At 42.7% G+C, this 26,498-nt stretch overlaps 1 protein-coding gene across 13 annotated transcripts in view; it reads right to left on the bottom strand.

Annotated features, from left to right (window-relative positions):
* The window catches only part of MAP4K4 (mitogen-activated protein kinase kinase kinase kinase 4), a 163,382-nt gene that overhangs the window by 66,874 nt on the left and 70,010 nt on the right, over positions 1-26,498 (bottom strand). For all 13 annotated transcript variants that reach the window (XM_077781543.2, XM_085582808.1, XM_077781544.2 and 10 more), the window contains one exon: positions 18,661-18,717. In XM_077781543.2, the coding sequence (XP_077637669.1) occupies positions 18,661-18,717 (57 nt within the window). The remainder of the gene's footprint in view (positions 1-18,660; positions 18,718-26,498) is intronic.

Here is a 26,498-nt window from a genome sequence, read left to right as displayed (position 1 = left end):
TACCTCATATTCCAAGAGACACCATCCCACCAGTGACCTTTACCCCTCTAGAGGACAAATACCACCTCAGGTGGACAGACCTGTCCCTCACAGGCAATTTTCCCCCATGTTATACTGCAGATCCCCAGGCTTCAATACTCCAGGCTTCAGCACAACCACTGTGTGCCTAAAATTGGATAGAATGAATCCAGTTTTTGGTCACTGGTAGCATCAATGGTTAAGACAAGCATACAACTGCTGAAAGTCTACAAGTTTTATTATGGTTTTGGTCTTCTGACCCCAAATCAGCTAGTAGGTGGAAGAAGAACTGTATTTTCTTTGCAGGTCACCAATCCACTTCTATAATGTGACATACACTTCACTGGACCTGCTACTATGAAGAAATAGATTTAATGCTTCTTTTCTAAAGTGGTGTACCTTTGTCTGAGGTACACCTCCCAGGTGAAACTACTTCTAACAGACAGCAGTCACATCTGCAAGCATAGAAGGTAAGACATTGGCTTAGGAATACCCATGCTTAATGCCCATTTTTAGTGCAGCTATTAACCTATGCTCTGTCTCACACCCACAAAAGGAAAACTCAAAATTCTGCACTATGCTACAGCTTCCAAAAATCTTCTTGTAAGCAAGGATTGGTGTGAGATCATGATCTGACTTATTCAACACAAGGTTTCTTTTGTGCAGCAGCCAAAATATGTAAATTGCCCAGGAATAAAAGAAATCATCCGATCTGTACATGTGTCTTACAAACACGATTGAATGACAGTGTGAGAGCACAAGTCCTTACAAGTTTTAATTTCAGGTAATCTTTGCCTGAAGGTTAAACACTTTAGCTCCTCTGGTCCAATATTAGTCACCGTGTCAGTAATCCACAGCCTTCCCCCTGCCTTGCACAGAGAAAGGACTGCAAATCCAAAATGCCAGGTGGCAGTATGGAGGACCCAAAAGGTTCAAAGGCACACTTCTCTCACCTGACGAGGGACAGAAGGGACCACAAAAACAGCTGCAACACCAGCCCACCGATATATGTTTGAGAAAAAGGCTGAATAAACCACTGTCTGCGTAGGCCATGGGAGGAGACTGGACAGGTTTGTCAAATTCAATTTTCAAAATACTCCAGAAAATGCCTTTGGTTTCTTACCCCAACATTGCAAGCAAGGACTGCTTAAAAAGCTGGGAGGAGACTTGCTCCTACTCCCTTTGTCACCATCTCCACCTTCTCTTCCCTTTCTGTTTTGGTAAGAAATGCTCCTCATAACAGTGCAGAAAACTAATATCAGGTCAATAGCTGTGACACCATCAGTCCTGTACAACCTGTCCAATCCCTTAAAACACCTGCTACTTATTGGGAAGGAATGGGCTCCATCTGCAAAGGGTAAATGCAGGTCCATGATGGATACCAGACTAGACCTGGGATTTCTGCTCCTCCCTGCTCTTCTTCGTTCCCAAAACCTACAATGCCACAGCAGCTTTAAGGATGAAAAAACACCACCCTCAGCTACTCTGCAGGAATAAACTGAAAATAAATAACTAGAAATATGTATGCTGAGAGCAGCTTTCTTGAGGCAGACCTCTCCAACTTGCTTGTTCATGTATGAATGAGATCCATGTTTATAACCCTAGGGGTTTTCAAAGCAAGAAGTAAAAAACGAATATTGATATTTTACCTTTAAAATCCTCTACTGCTCAAAAAACAGCTCTTTTAAAAATGGTAAATCCATTATCAAATGATTTACAACTGACTGACAAGATGATGATGTCTGTAATTACCATATCCAATCACTCAAATTACAATTTACCAGCAGACACACAAACTATTTGATTCACAGTTAACATTTTTTCTTCAGCAATTGCCAGGTCCTTTCTAAAACAAGAGGGGAGACAGACAACCTCTATCAGTAACAAATGCAGCTGCTGACGAGTGGAATTCAGGGATGTCTGAGAGGGGCAAATTTCCCTTCATGTCTGTGCCAAACCCTCCCAGAGGACAGATGACAACCAGAGCTGCAACCAAAAGGCTTTTCCTTTGTGTTCAGACAGGAACAGCTGTTAGACAGGTACAAAGGTACAGCCACGTCTGGGCATGTGTGATAAGCAAGTTCTTTATAAAATTGGTTGCTGAGGTTTTGATTTTCTTTGGTAGATTAACACTGACTTATGCACAGCATTTAAAATCGCTCTGCACTGCCAAAGCTCTATAAAGGCTGTGCACTTTAGTGTACAAGTTAAGTGCATTTGGCGCTACGCTACATTGTACAAAATCATTTCCATGCAGCTGCCAGCAGAAGGGAGCTATATTCTTGGACCAGATGTTTTTGTTGTCAGTGCTGCCAAGCACGCCTGGAAACCTCACAGCTGAGCAGTGCTGCAGGAGTGAATTAACAATGAACAGAGCCACAAGATGCTCATGTCCATCTATTAAATGGGGTGTCACAGTCCCCTCTCTCCCTTACTCCTGCTCTCTGAGCAAGGAAGCTGTGGATGGCCAACTAATTATTTACCTGTCTGAGAAGAAAAGCCTTTCTGCCTCCATCAGGATAAATATAAGCAACCAAAAATGCCTGCAAATATTATACCCCAGCTGCATTTACCCTTAGCTGGGAAGGTGACAAAGAGACCTTGATTAACAGCCAAAAAATAGGACTGGAAAAAATATAAAACAGTCCTAATGCTACAGTACATGTTTGTTTTTGCTGCTGGGCTGTGAACAGGCAAGCATTTATTAAAAGGTATTCCACTTCAAAAATCAGAGCTGCTATGGCATCTCACTTTCCAGTTTAAAAACAAACAGCTCAGATCCCAGCACAAGTCTCTCACTCTTGAGCTGAAATGCTGAGAGGAGGGGCAGGAGTTTGGGGACAGAAGTCCACTTCTCAACCTCAACACCAGCTTCCATTGAGGCTCAGCTGCTCTTTGCCCTGCTGTCCCCATGCTGAAAAGCAGGGCTCCTGTCAGACTCTAACCTGCCAGCCTTGCTTTGTCTGTCAGAACTGCACCACAAGTAACAGAGGGGACCTGCAAGGACCACAACATTGAATGGTCAGACAGCTGTTCAAAACTGCAGGTGTGCATGCACAGCAGGCAGCGACCAGTCCTAACAGGAACGAGGGAGTCAGGCACCAACACTTGTACGCTGATGAGAAGAAAAATGATGTTTACTCAGTCCAAAAGTGTCCTGTGGCAGGCCTTACAACAATCATAATGCCTGTAAGAAAACCCAGAGAGGCCTGGCCATCTCATCCAGAAAGAAAATGCCCTGCAATAGTCCAGGAAGAGGTGGAAGCACATCCACCACTCTGTCCAGGCTGCTGCAACCCTCCCTGGGCAGCGATGGGCAATACCACTTCCTCACGCTTGTGGTCAGGGGCTCGCTTTGGTTATTCTACTCACTGGGCACTACACATGTTCAGAGAAGTGACACCCAAAGGCTCTGTGTGTGTGTGTGTGTGTGTGTGTGTATGTCTGTGTGTTATGAGCCTGCTGTGAACTACTCTGGAGGCTCTTTTCTCAAGCAAGCCATTCTGACAGGCACAAGCCACTCCTGCAGGACAAGTGCCTGTTAAAAAGTGAAACTTAGCAACCTGACTGTAAAATAAATGCAGGCATAACGTGTTTTACTGAAATACCCCAATACATAATATAATCTGATCTCCCTCAGAAAAGGTATTGGTTTGGTTTCCCCAGCCTGCAGCAGTCACCACAGCTCCTGTGCCAAGCATGGCCCCAGCCTGCCCAGCCAGCATCTGCATGGGAACTACACCCAAAGCAGTGCCTTCCTTAAGGACATACACAAAAGTTTGGGGTTAAAAAATAAACAAACAAAACCAGCAAAACCCAAAAAATATAGTTTTCCTATTTCAAATAAATAACTGGTCGCCTTCTCAGGGATTTTTCTGTTAAAATAAAAGCAATGCTATCACTACAGAGTCTCAGGGGAAGATGACTCATGAGCAGGAAAGGGCCTGTAATCCTGTGCTCAGGGTATTCACCCCAATAGATATTACAACTTTTTACTATGCTAGTCTGGTAACATGATTAAGTGGCAGTCTGAAGAAATCTTCCCTTAATCACACTTGATTTGAAACCAAACTAAGAGCAATTAGCTCAGCCAAAATGCGTGGGGGAGACAGGGGAAGGCATTTACATCCAAAAGACTACAACCTAGATTGTTTGGAGAGCTTCAAAATTCAGGAGGATAAGGTTCAAGGCACCGGATTTGCTCAGAGCAGAGCTGAGTGACAATGAAGTCATGCACAAAGGGACAGCTGCAGCAACCTTGCCAGCTCCAGCTCCATGACCAAGGCAAGGATCCGCTGGTTGGTTTGGAAACATTGCCAAGCAGCATGGAGGCAGCAGAAATCCCACACACCGCAAACCAGCCCCTCTCCAGCTATCTCTTCAATAGCTGGAGAGGGGCAGCTAAGTGAAAGACCATGTGCTGCAGAGGTTAGCTTCTGCCAGACTAAGGTATCTGAACAAAGCCCATTATGGCTGAAGGCTCCTCTCCTGCAGTTTCCTGAAGCCTAGTCCCTTCAAAAGGCACATGCAGAAATCCCAAAGCTCACACATGAAGAAAAGTCTCACAGAAATTGACGATTCAATTGGTTAAGCTTTTCTTTGCTGGTTTACTAAAAAATGATGCACCACTACAAAAAGCTTTTAGCTGTGCTCTGGCTGGCATGAATTGAAAAATGAGGTTCAAGGGGTGCAGAATAAGAAAAGGAAGAATAGAGAGGCTATTATAAAGATAGAAAAACATAATATTAGTACTACCGCCACTGATAATAATAATAGAAAATTCTAAGGTAGTGGGTGCATTTTTATTTTATTTAACAAAAAATCTCTCCCCAAAACAGCTCCATCTGTAGTCTCTGAGCATTTGGGGCCTTCTGCCAAAGTGATCAGTAGCAAAGAGCTAGCATTTGTCTTTGAATCGCAGCCATTATGTGCTTCAGTGTTCCCACACCACACAAAAATTGGAGGCACTCACAACTCTTCCTGGGCTAATGCTGAGCCACTGATCCAAAGCACGAAGGATGAGGGCAGTGCATGTGTGCTGCTGCATATAAAGGCTGGGCACGATGGAAAGAAAAGGACATTGCTGGTTTTCATGACCTATAAAACTTCCTGACTGAAAGCGGGCTTGGCTGAGGGCAGCTCTCCAACTTGCTGGCAAGCCTCTTCAAAGCAAGGCACCCAGCTAAAGGTTGTCTCTTTCATACAATGCATCCCTTATTCCCTCACGCCTTTAGTGCGTGAGCAGACGCTCTTCCTGAGGAACCACAGAGTGTACATCCATGCACCAGTCACGAGCCAGTTTTGGCCACCTCTCCACAGTGAGAGTGGGGCACATGCCCATGCACACCAACAACCTGCACGTTGCAGTCGCCTCCCTTCAGGGCTCTGCAAAACTGGTGTCAGCTGCCCACCAGCCCTACTCACCTCACACCTGTTTTACCATTCATCTTGTAAAGATAATTACAAGAGAAGCTTAGAAAGGAAAAAAAATATGGAAGAAGTTCCCTGAACAAAAGATGCAAAAAAACTCTTGAACACCAATAGGCTCCTACTAGCATAACTAGAACGTCTCTGTTACAATGCTATGTATCAGGTTTCAGAAAAAACATTTGGCTCCTGATATAGTGTAGGAGGCAAGCATGTTTCTCCCTCTGAAGCCCTCTAGTGATGGCCAAAAGCAGAGCAGTCACACATCTATTCACTTTGAGTGCAATCAGGAGACAAATGCAGAAAAACACCTGCACAAGACATCACTGCTCATCTGCCACACCAGGTGAGGATGGCCACGTTTCAAGGAGCACAGAACAGCTCATGAAACCACACTGAGTGCTTGTGACTGTTTATCCGTGCCCTGAGTAGCCATTTGTTCTCCAAAGGCTGATGAATATGGGTATTTTTGTAAACAATCATGGATTAGATCTCTAATCCAAAAAGGAACCAATCTATCCAGAGTGGTACTTAAAATTCGTAAAAATATAGTCTTCATACTAAAAAAAAAACAAAAAAAAAAACCAACACAACCCCACTGAATTTCAGCTTTTAGATCTATATTGACCCATAGCATTAGGCTCAATTTCTACTCTCCACTGAATATACAGCTCCTGAATATATTAATTCCCACAAGTGTATTAATCCCAAACATTATCAAGCTGCAGAGAAAATCAGAAGAAGAAATCTCTTCAGTTTTATCTAAGAAAATTTCCTATTAACTGCCAGTCAAGTCAGTCTTCATCCCCCTCTGGATCCAGCACTGCCTCACAGATTCTAAGTATGCAGGCCTTTCCTAGGAAACAGCAACACTGCCCAAACCCACTGAATTGCATTCTCCTGCTTTATCAACCAGCTGTATGAAACGCACTTATTACAGAACTAGCAATATAAAATATATAAAAAGCACATTGAGATGCTGAAGTGTGTCCAGAGAAGGGGAACAAAGCTTGTGAAGGGTCTAGAAATCATGTGTGAGACACAGTGAGGGAGTGGGATAAGGTGGCTCGGAGGGACCTCACAACTCTCTACAACCTCATCACTCTCTACAACTGCCTGAAAGGAGATGTAGTGAGGTGGGGAACAATCTCTTCTGCTGTGCCTTCAGTGAGAGGGACACAGAAAATGGCCTTAAGCTGAAACAGAAGAGATTCAGATTAGATATTAAAAAGAAAATTTCACTGTTCAGTTGGTCAGGCTTTGGAATTGGTTGCCCAGGGAGATGGTAGAGTCACCATCCCTGGAAATTTGTGAATCTGGTGCTGGATGATGTGGGTCCAGTGGTTTAGGGGTTACAGCGATAGTGCCAGGTGAGCAGTTGGATTGGATGATCTTGTAGGTCTCTTCCAACCTTGGTGATTCTTTGGTTCTATGATTATTTTTATATGTCAGAGTGGCAAATGATTAGATGCATCATATGCAACAATGTTAAGATGAGCAGTGTTTCCCACAACAAGGACTGCTTTAACACCTTACATAGCTTAAGAGCACTTCATTGACTAAGAAAATTTAAATGATGCCAATTTAAATCATATCTAACTACTATGTGGAGGAAGAATGAGAGGCATTCAGCAAATTAGCAATGGTACCATCAAACATACACAGCAAGGGCAGGCTGGGCTTTTGACTCTGGACTTGACTTAAAACAAACAGATGTCTTTCAGAGGTAGATCTATGTTGGCTACCTGGATTAGTTCACTAAAGGGTTGTTTTCCTTTGCCATTCACTAACCAAAGTGCTGTTAAACTCAGGGTTAAAGAGGATCTTTGCCTGCAAACATGGGGCATGATCCACAATGCAGTTCAGCTAAGCCAGCTTCCCATAGGTCACCAGGTCAGAGGCAGCTGGCACCACACATCCTCAGCACAGGTTTTCCAGCTCCAGCACTGGAATTGACCACACAGCAATTGCCACACAGCAATTCTTTGCTCCGCTATTATCCTGAACACTGGAATTCAGAATCACAATGAATGCTATGGAAATCATCCAAAGCAGAAAGTGAAGTAATTTCTAAGGCAAGTAGACAGACTAAAAATAGCCTGTTACACAGTGGAAAGAATCAGAGGGTAGGGGAATCCCTGCAGAACACCTTTACACTCCATTCTTTATTCCTAAACCTGCAGGTTGAAGCACTACAAACAGTCCCTCAGAGCTGTCACCATAGGTGGCTGAGAAAGATGCAGCGAAGATGTTGGAAAGGCGTTGCAGCCAGCTTTCCTCCTGGATTTGCACTGAAGGGATGGCTCCGGGTTCCTCATGCAGCCTCACAACTGTAGCCCTGTGGTTACAGCTGGCTGCTTGCAGGCCAGCTCCCAGAAGCTGCCACTTCTCCGTCCTGCTTGGCCCCTCTCACCCACACCCTGGCCAGCTTTAGTGAGGGCAAAAACAGTAGAAAGATCTATATTATTAAAATTATATATATATTTCCTAGCCAGTGGAGCACAGGATGGGACCTGATAGATTCTGGTGTAAGGAGAACTTGGAAGGGAAGGGAAGAGAGGCAGGGGTCTCCCTGCAGTAGCAACCAGACACCCAATTGTCTTTGCTGTATTATAAAACCTTATCTCTAGGGAGAAGTAACTAGAAACGGGGAGACCATATACACCTATGTCAGAAGCACTTTAACATAAGAGGATGCCATCTGAACATTTACAAACAGAAAATGCAACTATTCCTTCTTTTTTCCCCTGCCAGTAGGAGAAATCCTTTCCTGAGTTTACACATAGTGTGTTTTCATTTGTAGGCACAGAGAATGAGTTTACATTTACATGCTGATCCATCCACTTTTACATGATCAGTGCCAACTCTTAAAATTTGTGTTGCAAACCAAGACTGGGCTGGGTACATTTCCCAAACTATTTAATCAGAACTGGGGAGCAGCAGCAATTCTGACATAGGAACAGATATCTCCCTCAGGGACTCAAATTTGAGTGCAGACTTGTTTGACCATGCTGCCCCCTCTGATCTATAAATCGGTGTGACTCTATCATTTTATAATTTATGCAAGGCTGCACATTTTAAAAATTGCTGCAAAGGAGTGTAGTAAGAGAAGCAGAAAGACAAATTCAAAATGAAAATCAACAAAGTCATTTATAAAAAACATTTTGTCCTACAGGTTCAAAGGGAGGCAACTACAATAAATGCTAGTGAAAAGGGAGCTGAGGTAAGAAATACAAGAGACAACTAAAACCTTCAGTAATAATGCTGCCTTTGCATCAGTGTTTCCACAGCATTGACTCAGGGCTGCCTGTCCTGCAGCCCCAGCCAGGACAGGTTAGAGCAGAGGGAGCCAAGCAGCCACCAGGATGCTCTCTCTCCCTGCTGCCTCTGGTCTCTCTGCCCAATTACATTTCCATTCAGTAAAATATTCCACATGAGAAAACTATTTTCAGGGATCATGGATGCTCTCCTTTCTTACTCTTGCAGGCAGAGCCATGGTGCTTAGCCAGGACAGGAAGAGCTATCCAAAGGTCTGTGGGCTGCTGCATTTACACTGGGATTTCCACTTAGTTCTTACCACATCTAAAATCAAACACTAAAACTTGATTCAGGAAGAAGGTGCTACAGTGGAAAATATTCCTGCTGAAGAGAAACACTGCAGAAACATCTCATACACCAACCAACACACAAAGCTGAGCTCACTTCTGGAACTGGCCCCTCCACTAGGCAGAGAGAGGGACACCTGTGAAGGCACCCATCATCTTACAGAACGAGGTGCAAAAGACTGCAGGCTATTGTAACTCCCACCTCCATCTTTTGCACCAGCTAAGTACAAAACTACCATTTTACCTGGTGGATGTGAGGCAAAACACAACACCCTCCTGCTTGCTGTCCACACAGGAATAGTAGTACTTCTGATAGTTAGCTTGTTCACTTCTCACAGTGTTTCAGAACAAAACACTGATGAAGTGTTCAAGAAATAAAGCCTGACATTTTAAAGAAATCAACAGGTAAACACCACAACTGGAAAAAAAAAAAAGCCTCTGTGGCCAGACTTCCATTGTTCTAATAGTGCTTGAAGCCCGGTCTTAATAAGAGAGAGTAAGATTAAACTGTGTGCTTACTATGAAGCACCAATCTTTGCAACTTAATGACAACACCTTTGCACTTCTAGCTAAAGTGTTCTCCACACTTTATCTACTGTTTTCTGACAGAGAGACTACTTTCTATCTAGAGGTATGTACACAGGAGCCTTGTTGGAAAGGATTAGAGACACTTATGGGCTCTGGAGACAAACAGAATCTTCTCTTACACTGATCAACTGAACTAGTTTGCACAGCATCTTCAAGGCTCTTTCAACACTAGCTCAGCTGTGTGCTTTCCATTGCATATTTAAGGAATTTGGCACAGGGGAAGCAGAATACTTGAGGCACTAGGGCAGTGTTTATTGTGCTTACAAACCAGCTTAGAGTACAATGAATTCCCAGGTCCTCGAGCATTAGCACTCGCTACCATAATCTCTAGATTCAGGAGCTGGGCTTTAAGACTCTATTTTAGCCAACAATTCCATACAAAATCATTCAAACTGTGCCTTGCAAAAGAAGCCCTGTCGAGGGACTTAGAAAAAACATTTTTGACTCATTAAATGTTGAAGAATAACACTGGTGTTTTATCTTTATATATACACATAGGCATGTTAAGAAAGGAGAGGAGAGAGAGATCATACAAAATAATCTCAAATGTACAGTACTAGATTTGTGGACTCATAAACTGAAGAAAGAACCAGAGGAGATTTAAAAATGCTTGAAAGTAGTTTTCATGTGCTACACTGCACAGAACTTTTTCTTTAAATGAAAAATGAAGTTATCTACTTTCTCCTCATGATTTACTGCAAAACAGTGGCCAGCTGACTGATAATGGAAGGTGGCTAAGGTCTGCCTATCATTTTCAAAGCAGAGGCTATAAATTTCAGCCACTCCCTTCTCCATGCAGCCTGCCAGTTTTCACCTAACTTGTCAGGACTTTGGATCTCCAGAATTTCTCCTCCTCATTAAACTTGGCTGAAGTCAACCAGCAGATCCAAATGGTATTTGGTGAAAAAGAAACCAGGACATGCTCAGTATAACCAAGAAGCCTCATTTCCTTAGGAAGTCAAGATAAAAATACGGAATGCTGCAGCACAAACAGGAGGGGCCCACAGGCAGGTGCAGTTTATGAAAATGCAATTAAACACAGTCAAGAGAGATTACATTTCAAGCAGATATATCCCCTTTAATATAAACAGAGAATTAATTCCCCTGACTTTGATCTTAATGCCCAAGCCAGATTTTAAAGTGTATTTCTGAAAGACAGCAGCTTATACTGGACCTGTGATCTTTTGGTTGCCTATGCAGACAGGAAGAATATTCAGCTGACCTGAGTTCAGCCTTGAAACCTGCTAAAATGAAAGCACAATGCTCTGTCACAATCGTTATTGGTTTCACTCTGCCCAAACTGGCAAGAGCACACATGCTCTAACACTGTATTGACAGGGTTGTCTTGTTATCTTTGAGTAGACAGTATGTCTGACTCACTGGGGGTAAATTGAGCTGTGCTGTGTCTGATAGAAATGATAAAAAATGCAGCACCGTACTTTTTGCTATTATCTGCACACAAAACATTTGTTTCCCATCAGAACTCAAACCTCATTAGCAGTGGAGACAGTCAGAGCTCAGCACTGGGGAAGGCAGCAGCAAATCACCTGCACAAACGCTCCTCTCAGCTCAGAAGAAATGCTCCATCATTAGAATTTGCACAGGTTATTATTGCTCAAATTCATGTTAGAGCAGGTACGACCTGTAGGTAAAATATCTCAACTGTGAAAGCATCTGCATGCTACCCACATTAATGCTAGCAGTGGTGAAGTCTCAGAGTCCAGGACACAGACTGATCCTAGCAGTCATTTGTATACATACAAAATGTGTCATTAGTGACCTCTCTGCCACTGCTAACAGCAGGACTTCAGATGATTGCAGGTATCAAGCCTAATGACTGAAGAAAAATAGTCACAGTATTAGAGCTTAAATGCATGAGTATTGCCCATCTGGACAGGTAACAGATGTCAATGAGTTCACCTAGATGACTTACTCTTTCTTTCTCAGGGTGTCACTGCAGCTGCACCACCAGACCAAAGGAAAGAAATTTTTTAACAAGTCTGAACAAGTCCAGACTTGTCCAAAGAGCTCAAGACTTGCAGAGAAATCTTCTTAATATGCAATCCTGCCCTTCTGCCTATAGAAATCAGCTGCAGCCGTTTCCATTATGCTCCAATATTAAACATGTGCTCTCACATACAATTAGCAATAGCAGTGCCACAGCTGATGAGCATATCCTGAGCATCTTCTGCTGTGCTATAGCAGTGTTATCTGGTTCTCATAAAGCCAGGTGGGCAAAATCTTAAAGCCGTCTCCCTACAACAAAGGAGATTCTTTTACACTCCAAACTACAGCAAAGTTCCCTTTATGTGGCCATAACTTCAGGTTGTGTCATCTAAACTACACTTCAATTTACAGAGCACTGGTAAAACATTTTCTGCTAGACAGGACAAGAACCCTGTACATCAGACATAAGCATACAGATGAGAAGGCAGAGGCAACACTGCTTTCTTTACACTTTATTGACACTTGTATTCCACAATCAACTTTGAGCATGAAGCCATTGCCCAGCCTCAACTGAAAAAGCCATGCAACAGGAATCCTACTAAATGAGCACTATGAAGCCTTTAGAGCAAAAGCTCTGTTGCTTTTGAGAGGTGCTGCACTGGTGCCCTCGAGGATCTTCGTGGCAAAAGGAACATATTTGTTTCTTTCAGCCTTGAAACAGTCAGGTTTCCAAAACAAGCTTATTAAAATACATAGAGAAGTATGCCCACAAGGACAACTGACGATAGGCTTTGCATGTAAACTGTCTTCCTCACAGGTGGGAATCTTGCATAAGGAGAAAACATATGTTGAAATAAGCACAGAGAAACAAGCATGTATGAATGTTTTACATCCATTTCCTTCTCTCTCCTTTGCCAGTATTTCCCTCACACAGTATCAATGCAAAGTTGCTCTTCACAGAGACACAGTAATGCAGAGCCTTAGTGCTCAACATCAGCTCACTCCACCAGTGTAATTTCCCACAGCTTTTTCCCCTGATCTCAAACCCCTGTGAAGCTCCCTATTCAGTCTCCTTGCAACTGCATCAAACTGCATCCTCCCCTTTCAAAATAAGCTTCTCCAGCCTGACAATCCTGCTAACCCCTGAATAATCAGATGAAGAGAGTGGAAGTTTGCCCTTTATCCAAACTGGTGCCAGCATTGCTCCAGAAAATTTCTTGGGTTGAGTCCAGAAATCGAAGCTCTGACTTAAACCAGGTGTTAGATGTATCTGCCTTGCTGGGCAATAAAGTCACTGCTCCTTGTAAGGACAAAAGGCTTTTTAGAGTTAAATGTTATTCTACTGTTAGAACTATGAGCTGGCAATCCAAGGAATTTCCCAGCCACCCAAGGGCAGGGGTGTTGTGACATGTCTGGTGCCCCTGCAAGGCTCTATGCCCTGCCTTTGCCCTGTAGATGGACAGGACCACCTCTGCCTGACCCAAACAGGACTCTTGCAGAAAAAAAAGCAGCATGGAGCTCAGCTGAGCCTGGTCCCACACAGAGATCAGCCAGCACCCAGGGCTGAACCTCCTGGCATCGGGTCCATGGTAAAGCAGGGGGAAGAACTGTGCCAAGCTGCTGGGCGAGGGCATGAAGCAGAGGTAGGTGAGGGATCTCAATTAAAGAAGGAAACAGCCAATTATATAAATGCTCTGCAGTTCAACAAAGGCTGCCCTACTGGCTGCAAGACTATTGTAGCTCTTTTTGACCTCCTCCAAAACCAGATGTTACAGCTCAAGGGACCACTCTGTCCAGCTCCAGCTCCGTTTTCCTCTGAACTGTAATATATAATTCCCAGCAACTTTTTTTTTTTTTTCCCCTTAACCTAATCCCTACAAGAGATCATAGGTTAATCACCTTCAGGAGAACTGGACAGCAGGGCTGTCGAGATTGTAAATAGCTTTCGTTTTTTGGGGTTTTTTTTTTTTGTTTGCACAGAACAATTCTTTATTTTGCCAAGTAACTGTTTAACCAAAGACTGCAAAACGTTGTACAGACTAGTAGCAAGCAATCTTTCATTTCAGGGACAAGCAAGCAGAATGCCAGTACTCTCCATGGAACAATCTGGATTTTTAAGTCCCTTATCAATTTTGCCCAATTCACATTAAGAAGAAGTGACTCCTATGACACACTGGAAGGGCAAAGACTTTGGTAACTCTAGTGACTTTAGGTTTGCTTTGGCTAACTTCACAATTGGTACAGCCATGGACTGGTACATAAGTACTTTATCAGGCAGCTGCACTAAGCCAAATAAAGCCAGGTAAAGCACTGCATTCATATCTCTACACTAAAAGGATGGCTCATATTTAGCTTCTCCAGGCTGGCTTGACCCAGTTCTTTTGCACTGGGCCAATTTCCCAATTTTCCAGAATGAGCCTTTTTTTTTCCCCCCTTCAAATAGATCAAAATCCATGGATTGTCTTTGAGTTTTCATGGGGAAAACAAGAACATACATAGTAGGGCAAACTTTTGGTTTGGCTTATTATGTCATTTTCCCTCATTTTGTCTGCTAGTTTATGTGCGAATGCATGTTTTTATTTATCTGCAGTTTTTTTGCAGACTGCTTTGAGATGTCCTGTGGAAAAAGGACAAATTATCCACATGACTGTAGTTTATACCACCACATAGGCCATAAGATAAAGACTCAAAAAAATCAAAGTGACTCTCCTATTGCAACAGAAATAAGGAGCCAGCAGAGTAAGGAAGATGGTAATGAGTAACTCAGGAAATCTTTCCTGTCTAGGCATAGGAGATGTCCCTGTTTCTCTACAGGCCTGGAGGCTTTGGTCTGAGGTTAATTTTTCTGCAGAGGACACACAGAAATGGCAAGACAGGCAAGCACTAAAAGCAATCCAACTTCTTTCATAAATCAGCAGGATACAGTATCCAGTTGTTTACTTAGCATAATTTTACACAGACTAGATTGGACAAGTCATGAAACACTGGGCACAAGAGCTGAGAAATGGTGCTATTAAAAAAGGCATGCGGAAAACTTTCCCAAGGGATGCCAAGAGTGTGTGTGGGAAGAGGTAGGAGGAAGAAGCAGCAGCGTCAGGGGTTATAACAAACAGAAGAGAAGCAATTGTGTTTTTCCCTCAAAGTCAGTTACTAAAATTTTCAAAGAGAAAAGTGTTGCTGGAAGCGGAACACAGGAGCGACCCTGGAAACAACCATGCAGCTGCAAGGAAAGGCTCCAAAGCAGTTAAAGCAGAGTCAAGATTTAGGGTGTAATGCAAGTTAACAGCTTGGATGCAGGCAGATTTGCCAAGTAAGCTTTGCTAAGGTTTTAAATGCTATTTGCTTCACATGAAAACAGATTCTTCTAAGTAAACAGGGACTGCTAAATCTTAGGAGTCAGGGCAATCTTAGGATCATGGAAACCTAACAGTATGGTCAGTGAGTGGAAGGGATCAACACAGACTGAAAACCGCCTTCTCCAAATCAATGTCACAAAAGGAATGGAGACCTTACAATAGAAAGATTAATGACAGAGTACATATAATGCCTCCCTCACAACAAGCATGCAGCGTGAAATTCATCCTACATGTGTAAATTTTGTAAAACAATTTTTAAAGTGCGCATATGCCAATAGCTTGCACTGTTCCCCTTTTACAGTCATTGGGCTCTTTCCAACAAGGAATAAGAATAGCTTTCCATTGATGAAAACTGGTGGGGTTTTCAGTTTTATTTGTTCTATGCTCCAGTGAAATTTTTTCAGCCTGCACGCACTGCAGCTTTGCCCTTTGAAAGTGAAAAGAAGACATACCTGTGCACCATTCTATAGTGATACCTATAGATCTTTCAGTCTTACAGTTCCATTTAAAGATCTAGTCTTCTAAGTATTTTTCTTATTTGTTTAGAAAGGAGGAATGTAGAAGAGGCAGGGAAGTTTTATGCACATCAGCATTCCCCAACGTTTCAGGCAGCAGAACTAACTATTTATAATTTATTCAAAGATCAAGCTGATAGGCTTCAGCCCACCTCCTTTTCTCTCATCCTTGCCACCATTCCTTACAAAATTAAAATCTAAAGAGAAAACCACAAGAAAAGATGAGATGGCATTTCCACAGTGCCATGTGCACTACACAGAGTAATATTTCTTCCAATGCCTCGAGTCAGAGGTTATAATACCTCATTTTCTTCATGCCAACCAAAACTTTTTAACAAAAGCCTTCACTCTGACTTGGACATCTCTCCTGTGTGGATGATCAAAGCTTTACAGCCCAGAACTGACATAACTTTGCTGATCCTGAGCAATGTGTGAATTGCAGAATCATGGCCTTGAAAACTGAAAATCTGGGGTGTGCCCAAAGAGCATGCCAATCCATTAAATTTCCTAATTTGTTAAGCATTTGGCAAAACAAGCACTGGGTCAGAAGTATCCTAGAAGAAAGGAAGTCTTGTGTCTGTTCTCAGTTCAGGTTATTCAAAATAATCAGATATCCCCCATGGCACCACTTGAATTTAGGCAGAAAGGCGTAACACTGCCAATAAAACATGCACATAGGCACAAATCACCTACAGCTTCAAGCAACCACTCATCAGAAAACCATTATTTCAGTTTTGTGATAGTTTCCACTCAAGCCTCTTTCTTCATGGGCACGGATACGATATTACCATTAGCAGTTCATCTAACTATAGGTCTTAAAGCAGGCGGAGAAGGTGAATTTGTGGCTGTGGTTCCCTCAGGATTTCTTTTGGAACAGTGCTAAGGATGAAGTCACTGTCCCCATGTTCTCTCCTCCTACTGTCTCCGTAAGTTGTGGCAAGCTAGAACCAGGATAGACCTGCATTGTTTGCCAGCGAAGGAGGTGCTCATGAAGTGAACCCTTGAGAAACTGAAGCTTTGGCTTGAGGATATGGTTATCTCTGGCAGAAATATCAATTTGAGTTACTGCCCCTTCTCCCTGATGGCCAGCAGTGCCTCTTTTCCAGTCTCATGCCACCTTCTGTATAATAACCACACAGGAGTTTGCAACATCATGTGCTGAACTCAATCAATGAACCAATCCAGGTTATAAATAACCAAGGGAAGGAGGGGAGTAAGGGTATTTTAAAAGTGGAACCAGAGCCTGTTCACTGATCCAGGTCACCATCTGACCCCAAGGCAGCTGTGTCAGCACAAATGTTGGGAAACGGGCAAGGAACCAGCGAGCAAGGCTGGACAAGAACATCCTACAGCCACATCTGCCACTGGTGAGAAAATGGTACATGTAACAATATCACCCATGCCTGGTGTTAAAAAGTGGAGCTGAGTTAGTACAACTTCGATGAATTTACACATTTTTAGTCTCTGTGAGCTCTTTGAAGCAAAAACACATGAGCTCCACTGGTAGGAATGACAATGCTTTTAAGCTGCATGGGGCTAGCTAACATCTCCAAATTCCTCCCTCTGACAACTCTTCATCCCCTACAAAGCATTGCACTTATGAGATAAAAGACAGTGCTTTTCAAAACTTACTCCTGCAATATAAGCTTAGCCATACTAAAAACAGCATTTTTCAACTGTCTTCCCTTTTCTGTGCAACCTCTTTATTACAACTGCTTGTGATTAATACATGCTATTAAAAACAGAGGGAGTGTGCAATAGAGCCAATCTTAGTATTATGGAAGAAGCCATTGTCATGCACAGTCCAGCAAGTTGCCCTGTGTAAAACTGCTGCACATATGAAAACATTTGCTGTGCAAAGAACATGCAATGAACCATCATTCTTCTTTGGTTTCTCTGTTTGTTAACTGCAGCAAAAAAAGCATTGCCTCCTCATGAAGGCAGCCTTTGAAAAACTTCAGCTGAAAATTGATCTTTATCAAGCCATCTGACAAAAAAGGAATATCTAGCTGTTGGCAGACACAACAGCTGATGTTAGAGAGCAGCAGTCACACTGCCCATCAATCACTAGAGATTCAGAGATAAGACTGAAGCCCTATCAGTTGACCTAACCCTGTCTCTTGTTTTCCTCTCTCCTGCCTGTTTACCCATTACACCCCACCACTCATCTAGGACCTTGTGTCCAAGGCCATTTTTACTCATTGCACCTATAACCACACTAAGCAATATTTGGCCCATCTTGGCCAAAGACCCCTGTTCTGCACAATGTACATGCATTCATTTAAGTATTCCCCCTGTGTAAGACTCAGGAGCTCAGAAGAATATGACAGTTTGAAAAGGCACAACCTCTCTACAGAAGAGCAGTATGAGTCAAGCTTTGCAGATATCACATGGGAGTATCTCATTCAATTTTAAATTTGAAGCTGTTAATTTGTGAATGGAACTCCACATATCACAAACAGAGTAATAGAGAGAAACCCATGCTTTTCTTCATCTGTTTTGAAAACTTAATTTAAACTGATTGCTTCTTGAACAGCATAAACTGTAAGATACCCAAGGATTCAAATATAGACATATATTTTTTATTTCTTTGACTGGGTTAATTTCCCCTCTTTCCCATCTAAAGCTCCACAGTAAATCTCCATGGGTCAGTTACTACAACTACTTTACACTGCTGAATTCTGTTAGCAATCTGCTCATCAGTCCTGCAGATGTTTCTGCTTTTAGGCTTCTTGGAACTACAATGGACTCATTCCTTTGAATAAACATATACCCTTTGTAGGCTGCAGATGTACTAGGGAGAACACTGTCCTTAACATCAAGCAGACACCTCACCTTCTTTTTTGGTAAAAGCAAGATGATACTTTTCAGAGAAAAACAGTGGGAAGCAAGCAATCTGAACTTTTCCCCCTCTTCTAAAAAATTTCTGAAAAGAGAGTGCTACATGCACCGATATGCCCTGGGACTGGGCAATGCAATTTTTGAAGGCAAAACGCCCCAGCACACAGGCACACAGAAATCTCACACAAATGGACTGAAGAGGTCAGGTACTACAAGCAGAGAGCAAACATTCACATGCAAGGACCATGCCTTTAAACAGAAATACAGTGTAAACCTTATGAACAGAAATATTATGCAAGCCTTATACCATCTCATTATTAAATTTTACACATTGCTAATAATGCAGAAGGTTCTTGTACTCACCTCAGTAACGTCCATGACTTTGATAGCTGCCAGCTGACCCGTCTTGACATGGCGACCCTGAGTGAGAGAGAGAGAACAGTCAGCACCAGCATCTCACCCATCCCTTCAGCTTACACAGAGCAAAACACTTGGACAAGAGTGCCAGTCACCGGGTTTTTCCCAGCTGTGCTGGGCCCTTCTGATACTTCCTAGGAGATACCACAAATACTTTAGATGGCTAAATCAACAATAACAAACTTAAAGTGTTCCTCTTCAAATTTTAGTACCCATTTATTTTTCTCTACATTAAAATTATGATTATCAAGTACAAATAGATTATATTCTCAGCTTCCCTTGTGTTTAGCAAAGCTTGTTGTCAGTAATGATAGCTTATTAACATGTCAGAATAAATTCCACGTGTTGCATATTTTATTTGTATGAACCAATGCGTAGTACCTAGGTGATATATTACATGCTTTACTATACTTTGCTATATCACCTTAGCCCATGCTTAGTGCTTCGGACATTTCTCACTGGTTTGGTCTTTCCAGGTAAGAAAAGTGGGTTTTCTGCAAAGGATGCATCAGACCTGCAAGAGCTCTCTGCTTGTCCCACAATGGCTAGACCAGAACAAGACGTCATCTCCCTTCAGCTACACCACAGTAAGGGTACAGTTTCTCAGTACAGCTGGAGCCAAGTTAATAGATCCCAGCTCCTGCAGCAGGGAGCTCCTACCCTTCCTTCCTCTGCCTCCTTCCAGCCTCCTGTCACATATTTCTCCCAGGAGCACTGAGCTCCTTCTGGCACTCATTGTATCATATGATAAGCTGATTGAGATCACTAAAATGGCAGAAAGTTAACACAGACAAAGCAAACTGTGGGGTGGGGCAGGGGATTGCAGTCCAGGAAATTAAACTGGTTTGCTCTGCAGTGAAAACAGAGCTGGAGCCAGCAGGATGCAGATCACAGGGCTGGGAGGCAAGCGGCATGGCAGGCCCCTCCAGCCCTGGTGGGCTGTAACTCGCCTCAGCTGACTTCGAACAAAAGCCTTTTTCTCTCCAGTGTGTTTACATGAGGTAGAGACATCAATTAGGGGTTGTGTACTTTTTATTCTAATAAAAACAGACACTTAGAAATGGTCCCAATATTGGTATTTTCCAGCTCTCCACTTAATGCTCAGCAGTGTAACACCAGCAGTCTGTCCAAACCAGTCAAACAGCCCAGTCTACCAACCACTTTCCCAGGCACCATCTCCAAAGGTTCTTATCTGCATCAGTCAAGCTCTCTAGCAACAGGTATGCCCATTAAATTTCTTCACTTTTATCACAAATAATGATAAGAACACAATGGAACATTTAACTGAAGTCACAGTTCCTTTATTTCTCTCCTCACCAATTTCTGAGTTTCCTAGGCAGAAACCTATATGATGGACATGAATAGTGTATTTTTTGCCTGGACTAACACTAATCTCTTTACAGGGTCTTTCGAGACTGGCACCCCAGAACTGAAGCACCACAAACCACTAGTCTCTTTAGAGAATCCTGACCCTTTCACACCTTATGATGAGGTACTGGCCAGGCGTTGCTGGTGCATTCAAAAGGATGAAATGCTGCAGAATTCACTGCCTCAGCTTTCTTCCACAACTCTTCTTGTGCTTCACTCTCCCCCTTACTAACCAATCCACGTGCTTTCTATAAATACATTACTGTGCTCAGGCTTTGCTTGCTCTGTAAACTGGCTTTACCACAGGCATTTCTTTTTACAGCTTGGTCTCAAGCTGGTTTTGATTTTGAAACAAAGTTAGGGGTCGTAACGTGTGCAGTAGCCAACACTGACCTCACCTTGACCTTACTTCTCTTACTTCTTCTTGAACCAAAGTCTTTCAGCAAGCCCAGGAGATTTCCAACTCCAATTTCCCACCCTGGACCTCTGCCTAATGACAAAAGCCTGTGGGCTTCTCCTCAAGACTTATCATCCTACAAGGAAGGAGGGGAAAATGGCTTATACTGAGGTGGAAAAACACCTACTCTCAGCTCTGCCCCCATTTTCCACATTTTCCTTCAACAAATTCCTTGTTGAAGGAATTTGAAAGCCCAGGGACATGAGAAGTACAGTTTTAGGTACAAAAAGAATATGCTAAAGATAACAGAGAAACAAAGACATCTCTGAAAGAAAAAAAACTCACAACATTAAGGACATCCGAGGAGAGAAACTTTTTTTACAAAAGCAGTGAAATACAGTTCCCCATTCACTGCAGCAAAGTGGAGTTGCTAGAATGGTGGCCAAATATGCTCAAGCAGAAAACGTGGCATGCAGAAGAGCAAAGTTGCACGACAGGATGCCATTTTCATGGAATTTTTTTCTCTATTTGTCTTTTTAAATCCACTAACTACTGGTGGGCTTGCTATTTCCAGAGTGACACCTAAAATTTCCCAGTGCTCGACTTCACAGCTTTTCTGAAGTCAATGTTCCTCCCTGTGAGACTGGCCCACTCAGGATGACTAATACGCACCAGCCCTACCATATTTCCCCTGCAGCTTTATGGGATCCTGCTGGTGCCTTCATGAGTGTCCCTATGAAAACTGGGGCCAGCTACAGCAGAACACAGCCACTGCTCATGTTTCACTTTGCTTCTTCTGGGAGGGGAAAAGCTTCTACATAACCCTCCTAAGGGACTGAAAGCAAGGGAACTGCAGAGTGTGGGAAGTGTGGTCTGCTCAGTATCCCAGACCAAATTTAAACCCTGGTCACTTCAGAATATTGTTTAAAATTACTCCAAATACCCTTTTCATAATGTATGGAGCACTCATATTCTAAAAAGCTGCAACATATGGGGAGGAGGAGAGATGGCCTGCATGACATTAATTTATTATGAGAGAAGTAAAAAAGATATTCGAAGCCACATTCTTTTCCTTAAAAATATTTTCAGAGGGTGGGAAATAGCAAACACCAAAAGCACAGCATATAAGCATGAGCAGAGTATTTGTTTGTTTGTTTATTTGCTTAACAGCTCTGCTCAAGAACAGACCTGTCAAACTATTAGCATGCTGGTATAATTTTGCTTGCAACATGAAATGGCTAAGCAATCCCATTTTGGAAACCAAGCATCAGATTTTCAGGGCCAGCTTTTGCTTAGGAAAAGTTTGTCAGTGTTAAAAAGAGTAATAATAAAATCACAATATGGTTGAATGTGAAGAAAGAACTGCAGAAATCATAGATGGGAGAAACCCTTTGAACTCAATCTCCTGGGATTAAAATTTATTAAAATTCTGCTCACAGGGCCCTTTACAAATGTAGTAACCATCAAGGCTCCATCCAGACACCATATCTCAGCAACACCCCTCCACTGGGATAACATTTTTCATGCAGAATGAGGCCTCTGCTTTAGTGCAGTTGGACACATGGCCCCTCCGGGCATCTAGGCATGCCCATCCCCATGGCAAGGCAGAGCTTCTTGAAGCTTTGTTTCTCCAGGCAAACTGTCAGCCATTACCATCTAGATATCTGAAAAGCGCTTCAATATTACAAAAATGCAACCAATGCTAACTGAAAAGAGCAGTTTCTTAAAATATTGCTAGGTGCCAAATATCAGAGGCTGAGGATCACAAGATACTGTCCCACAGCCAGCATGTTGTGTGGATATGAAATGTGCAATGAAGACAACAGCAACCTAGAAGGATCTTACTAAGCATAAGGTGACTCTCCAGAACCAAAGGACTGAGGAAGCTGCAGAGATTTCTTCAAACAGTGGCACAGCAACAGGTAGAAAAGGCTACGTCATCCTGGGAGTGAGAGTTTGTCTCTTACTGGGTTTCAGCACGGGAACCATAAGAAAACATCCGCACTGTCAGCTTGTCCCCATGGAAATGAGCCTGCCAACACATTCCCTTCATTTAGACCACATTAAGATTTTATTCACCAAAACTTCTGAACTACTTCTTACACACTCTCCCCACTTTTCTCTCCCTCATTTCATGGTTCTACTCATATTAAAGCACTTGGTTTATCCTCGCAAGGAAGCAGCCTAAGAATATTTTTAAGAGTGCTACTTGTACCACTGCATTTTTAAATGGCCTGTTGGGATGAGCAAGTCAATGGAATTGAGACTGCCAACCTCAAATCTTGTCCTGTTTCTTCTCATGCACATGACTGCAAGTTCATATACATAGAGCTGTAGTTCTTCTCATCAACACAGCAATACTGCAGCATTTAACTGGATCTTAAACCGAATCCACTACTTAAGCACATTCCTAGTGATGTCTGATAGCAATATGGTGTTTATTTCTCATCTCAGTGGGCTTTATGCATGTTGAAAAGCAGAGGGGCAAGGGGAATCCGTGGTAGACTGCCAAGATCTGCAGAACATTATAAATTTCAAGTCTTCCCACACTCTCCAAGTCAGTTAATACACCTACTTCTTGCCTCTTTCCTCCTTTGTACACATTATTACTGTAAAATTTTTACTTTAGAAAGGTTCAAAAGCAAGCAGTGTTATGTGCTGTTTTTCATGGTGCTCTTTTCTCTCGTGCCTTAATGTTATCAAAGAACTATGCAAATTAAGTGCAAAAGAAATGCTATCAGTTAATTTACCTCCTTTCCCAACACCCCCTCCCCCAATTACCCAAGATATTTATGTCACAGTAATGTATTCTACTAACACAGTTTCAGACGTGAATATTAACATGCCTCTGGGAGACTGTTCCTGGAAGCTTGCTCCCCAGTTAAATGGCATGGAAGTGGCATATAGGGCAACATCACACGTTAAGGAAGGAATGCACCATTTGTGAGTCATTACTTGAAAGTTTGGATTATCCTGTGCTCTGTACTCAATTAAGTCTTTGGTAAACTTCTCCCAGCTCCCAGTATTCTATGCTGACAGTTGTAGAAAGAAGAGGAATTGATTTGAAAAAAACAAATGAACTACTAATCCAATTTCAGTTGCCACACTGCACACAGAAGCAGCAGATTTAGACATGCCATCAAGTGAAAATTCCACAGTACCACCTCTTAGTGGTGAGCACTGTACAATGGCTCAATGGCAAACATAACTTTCCATTTCACTTCTCCTTCAGTTGACTCTTAACTCCTACCAGCCTGAGGCAACAGGCCATGAAGCAATGCTCTGTTATTGGGTTGCACAGCCCAGTGCAATAAATGATAACTTATTATTCCAAGGCATGTTTACCATCAGCTCTTTCTGTCACTTGGCAACATAGAAAGTTGTAGGCTAATCAACTTTGCATTGTGAAAACTTGGACTCGACATGGTATTTCTTTCCACCCCTTGAAAAGATCAGGTCTACCCTGTGAAAAGCATTGGGAATAGTGCTTGTGGGGGAAACAGAACGGCACAAAGTGAAAACAAACCCCCCAGTCAAAACTAAAAACATAAATAATAAATAAATAATAAAGTGTTCTTAAGCAAAAAGTCTACCTAACTGCATTTGTAGCCATAATTATGCTGTTCCTACTGATACAGCATTCTGTAAGGTAAAAATATGTTCCAGCAATGGAGATGAATTTGTAAACAAAAAGGATAATGTTTATCTGGCATGAAAAATACTTCTAAAGTAAAAATGAGCAAAAGACCCCCTGAGTACAAAGACTTGGAAAATCACTGCAGAAATACACGAGAAATTATCCTGTTAGATGATTCTAAACCCAAACTAACCAGAGCTGTTAATGTCTGTCCCTGTTTAAGTCAAAGGACAGAGCTCTTGTGTTTTCCTTCTGTCTAACTCTTGACATCAAATGCCTGGAAAGCAAAACAGAAAATAACATATTCTCTATCCTGCTTTTGATATCCACAGGCTTGCTAGCTGCCTATTGAAGAAATAATAATGACAATTTACTCATGCATAGTACTGCATTCTGTGAAATAATACACAGAAAGATACACAGTTATTATCAGTTTTGTTCTTCTGGGGACAGAGTGAAAAGATGTTTCCCACTAGGAAGAAAAAAAGAGAGTTCTATTCACTGATTTTTCACTTTGCTTCCTAGTTTTGTGGTAGCTTTCCCACTGTGAAAGATGCTGGATATACATTATCAGAGGCATTTCCTTCTCCCAAACAGCTCATTGCCTAAATAGGAAGAAAAGAAAGGGGAGGGGGGAGAAAGGATGGTGGGAAAAGCATGGCAGAAAGCCACAATCTAACTTTCCCAGGATAACAACAGGTCAATTGCAGAGCTCAGTGAGAAGGCATCTCTGCTGACTCCCAGCACACTGCCCAGCAGTCAGCCTCCCTCCTCACACCCATCAGCAGGAGATGTTTTGGTCTGATGGGAGAAACAGAAAAAGAACTGCAAAGGCAGGCCTGTTCTCTTGACAATTCACCTGGAAAACAACACCAGTTCCCCAAGGAGTTTTGAAAGATTTGCCTGAGGCCTGACGTTCATGCACTGAATGTTCACAGCCACTGAAACACTTCACCTGGCAATAGATTAAAAAAGATAGCAAGAGAAGGGGATGTTGCAGGGGAAGGAGGAGGGTAAAAAGAGTGCATCTATGCAGTTTAAGACTATGGATGGTCCTTTGTTAATCCAGTCATGTCAACTCCAACCTATTCAGCCAATTGGGATCCCTTCAAGACTGCACATTTCCTGCTCAAATGGCACAAAACATTCCCTTACCAAGTGAACACTACAGATTTCTGGTTTTCATTCTTCAAAAACCAAGCAGCACAGGCTGACCAACACTGGCAGCAAGGGCAAAATGCATTTTCACACGATGCCACAGAAGCCTCTTTGAAAGACACACTGTGCTGAGTGCTGCCCCTCTGCCAGACACCCCAGCCATCAGCTGTGTGCTGCTCTGTAGGTGACCACCACAGCTTCCTGCACCACACTAGATGCTTCTTCTAAAGGGACACTTGAGCTAACTGGCTTGAGACCCCAGCCTAGAAGATACCCTCTTCAAGAGCCATCCTTGAAGTCATCATCCCATTCTTCCAGTCACCACCATGCTGTGTTCAGTTTTTTTTACCAAAACCACTATCACTCATTTTCCCTTAAAATAGAATCTGCATCCAAAAATAGGACTTTATTAACCCTTGCAGTTTTTTCCTGGTTTTAAACCTTCCTAGATGATTTAGTTAGCACACTACTGAAAAACAAACACACACACACAAAAAAACTAATGAAAAAAGAAAATAATTAAATCAGAATAGAGGCATACCTCCCACGTGGACACAGTTAGCTTAGAGCACATTTAGCTTCCTTTGGAAACATCAGTTAAAATCAGCTGGCCCCCATTCAAACCAGTTCTTCACCCTACCTTAGTGGCTTTACCAGTCACTAGATACACCCCTCCTAACAATGATTTGTCTCTCTGGGTGCCCTGCAATGGTCCCTTTTACGTAGAACAATTTCTTTCTGGCACCTATAATTAAAAATTAGCCAGATGGAGGACATAATGGAAAGAATTTAGATCGAATTTCGAAACATGTACTTGTAGATACCAAATTACATGGTCTGTTGATGCAGACTGCTACTGATTTCTCATCTCACACCTTGACAGGCACTTTCTCCACAAAACACCTTCCACAGAGTCTTGGCCACTGCTGAAGGAGCAGCAGACCCAGTTTGGTGGCATGGCCATGGCAAGTCCCTGCAACAGGGGCTGTGCTACTCAGGTTGAAGGGAACCCCCACAAGTGACCAGAGCAAGCACTGTGCCTGCCACAGAGCATCAGAACCACCCAGCGTCATTTCAAAGACGTCCAGCACCACACAAGGTTCCTACCTCAGACCAAGCAGGGCCCAAAGTGACCTACCAAGGTCCCCACATGGGTGGACGAGGGCTTTAAAACAATGCAGGTGCTTCTGCAGCTGAGAGAGATGGCAGATAAAGGGCAGAGTT

The sequence above is a fragment of the Lonchura striata genome, chromosome 1, assembly GCF_050655825.1.
Source record: "Lonchura striata isolate lonStrDom1 chromosome 1, ASM5065582v1, whole genome shotgun sequence".
In the NCBI taxonomy this organism is placed as follows: domain Eukaryota; kingdom Metazoa; phylum Chordata; class Aves; order Passeriformes; family Estrildidae; genus Lonchura; species Lonchura striata.
Note: the sequence above shows the minus strand (reverse complement) of the source record. Positions and strands in the feature narration are given on the sequence as shown.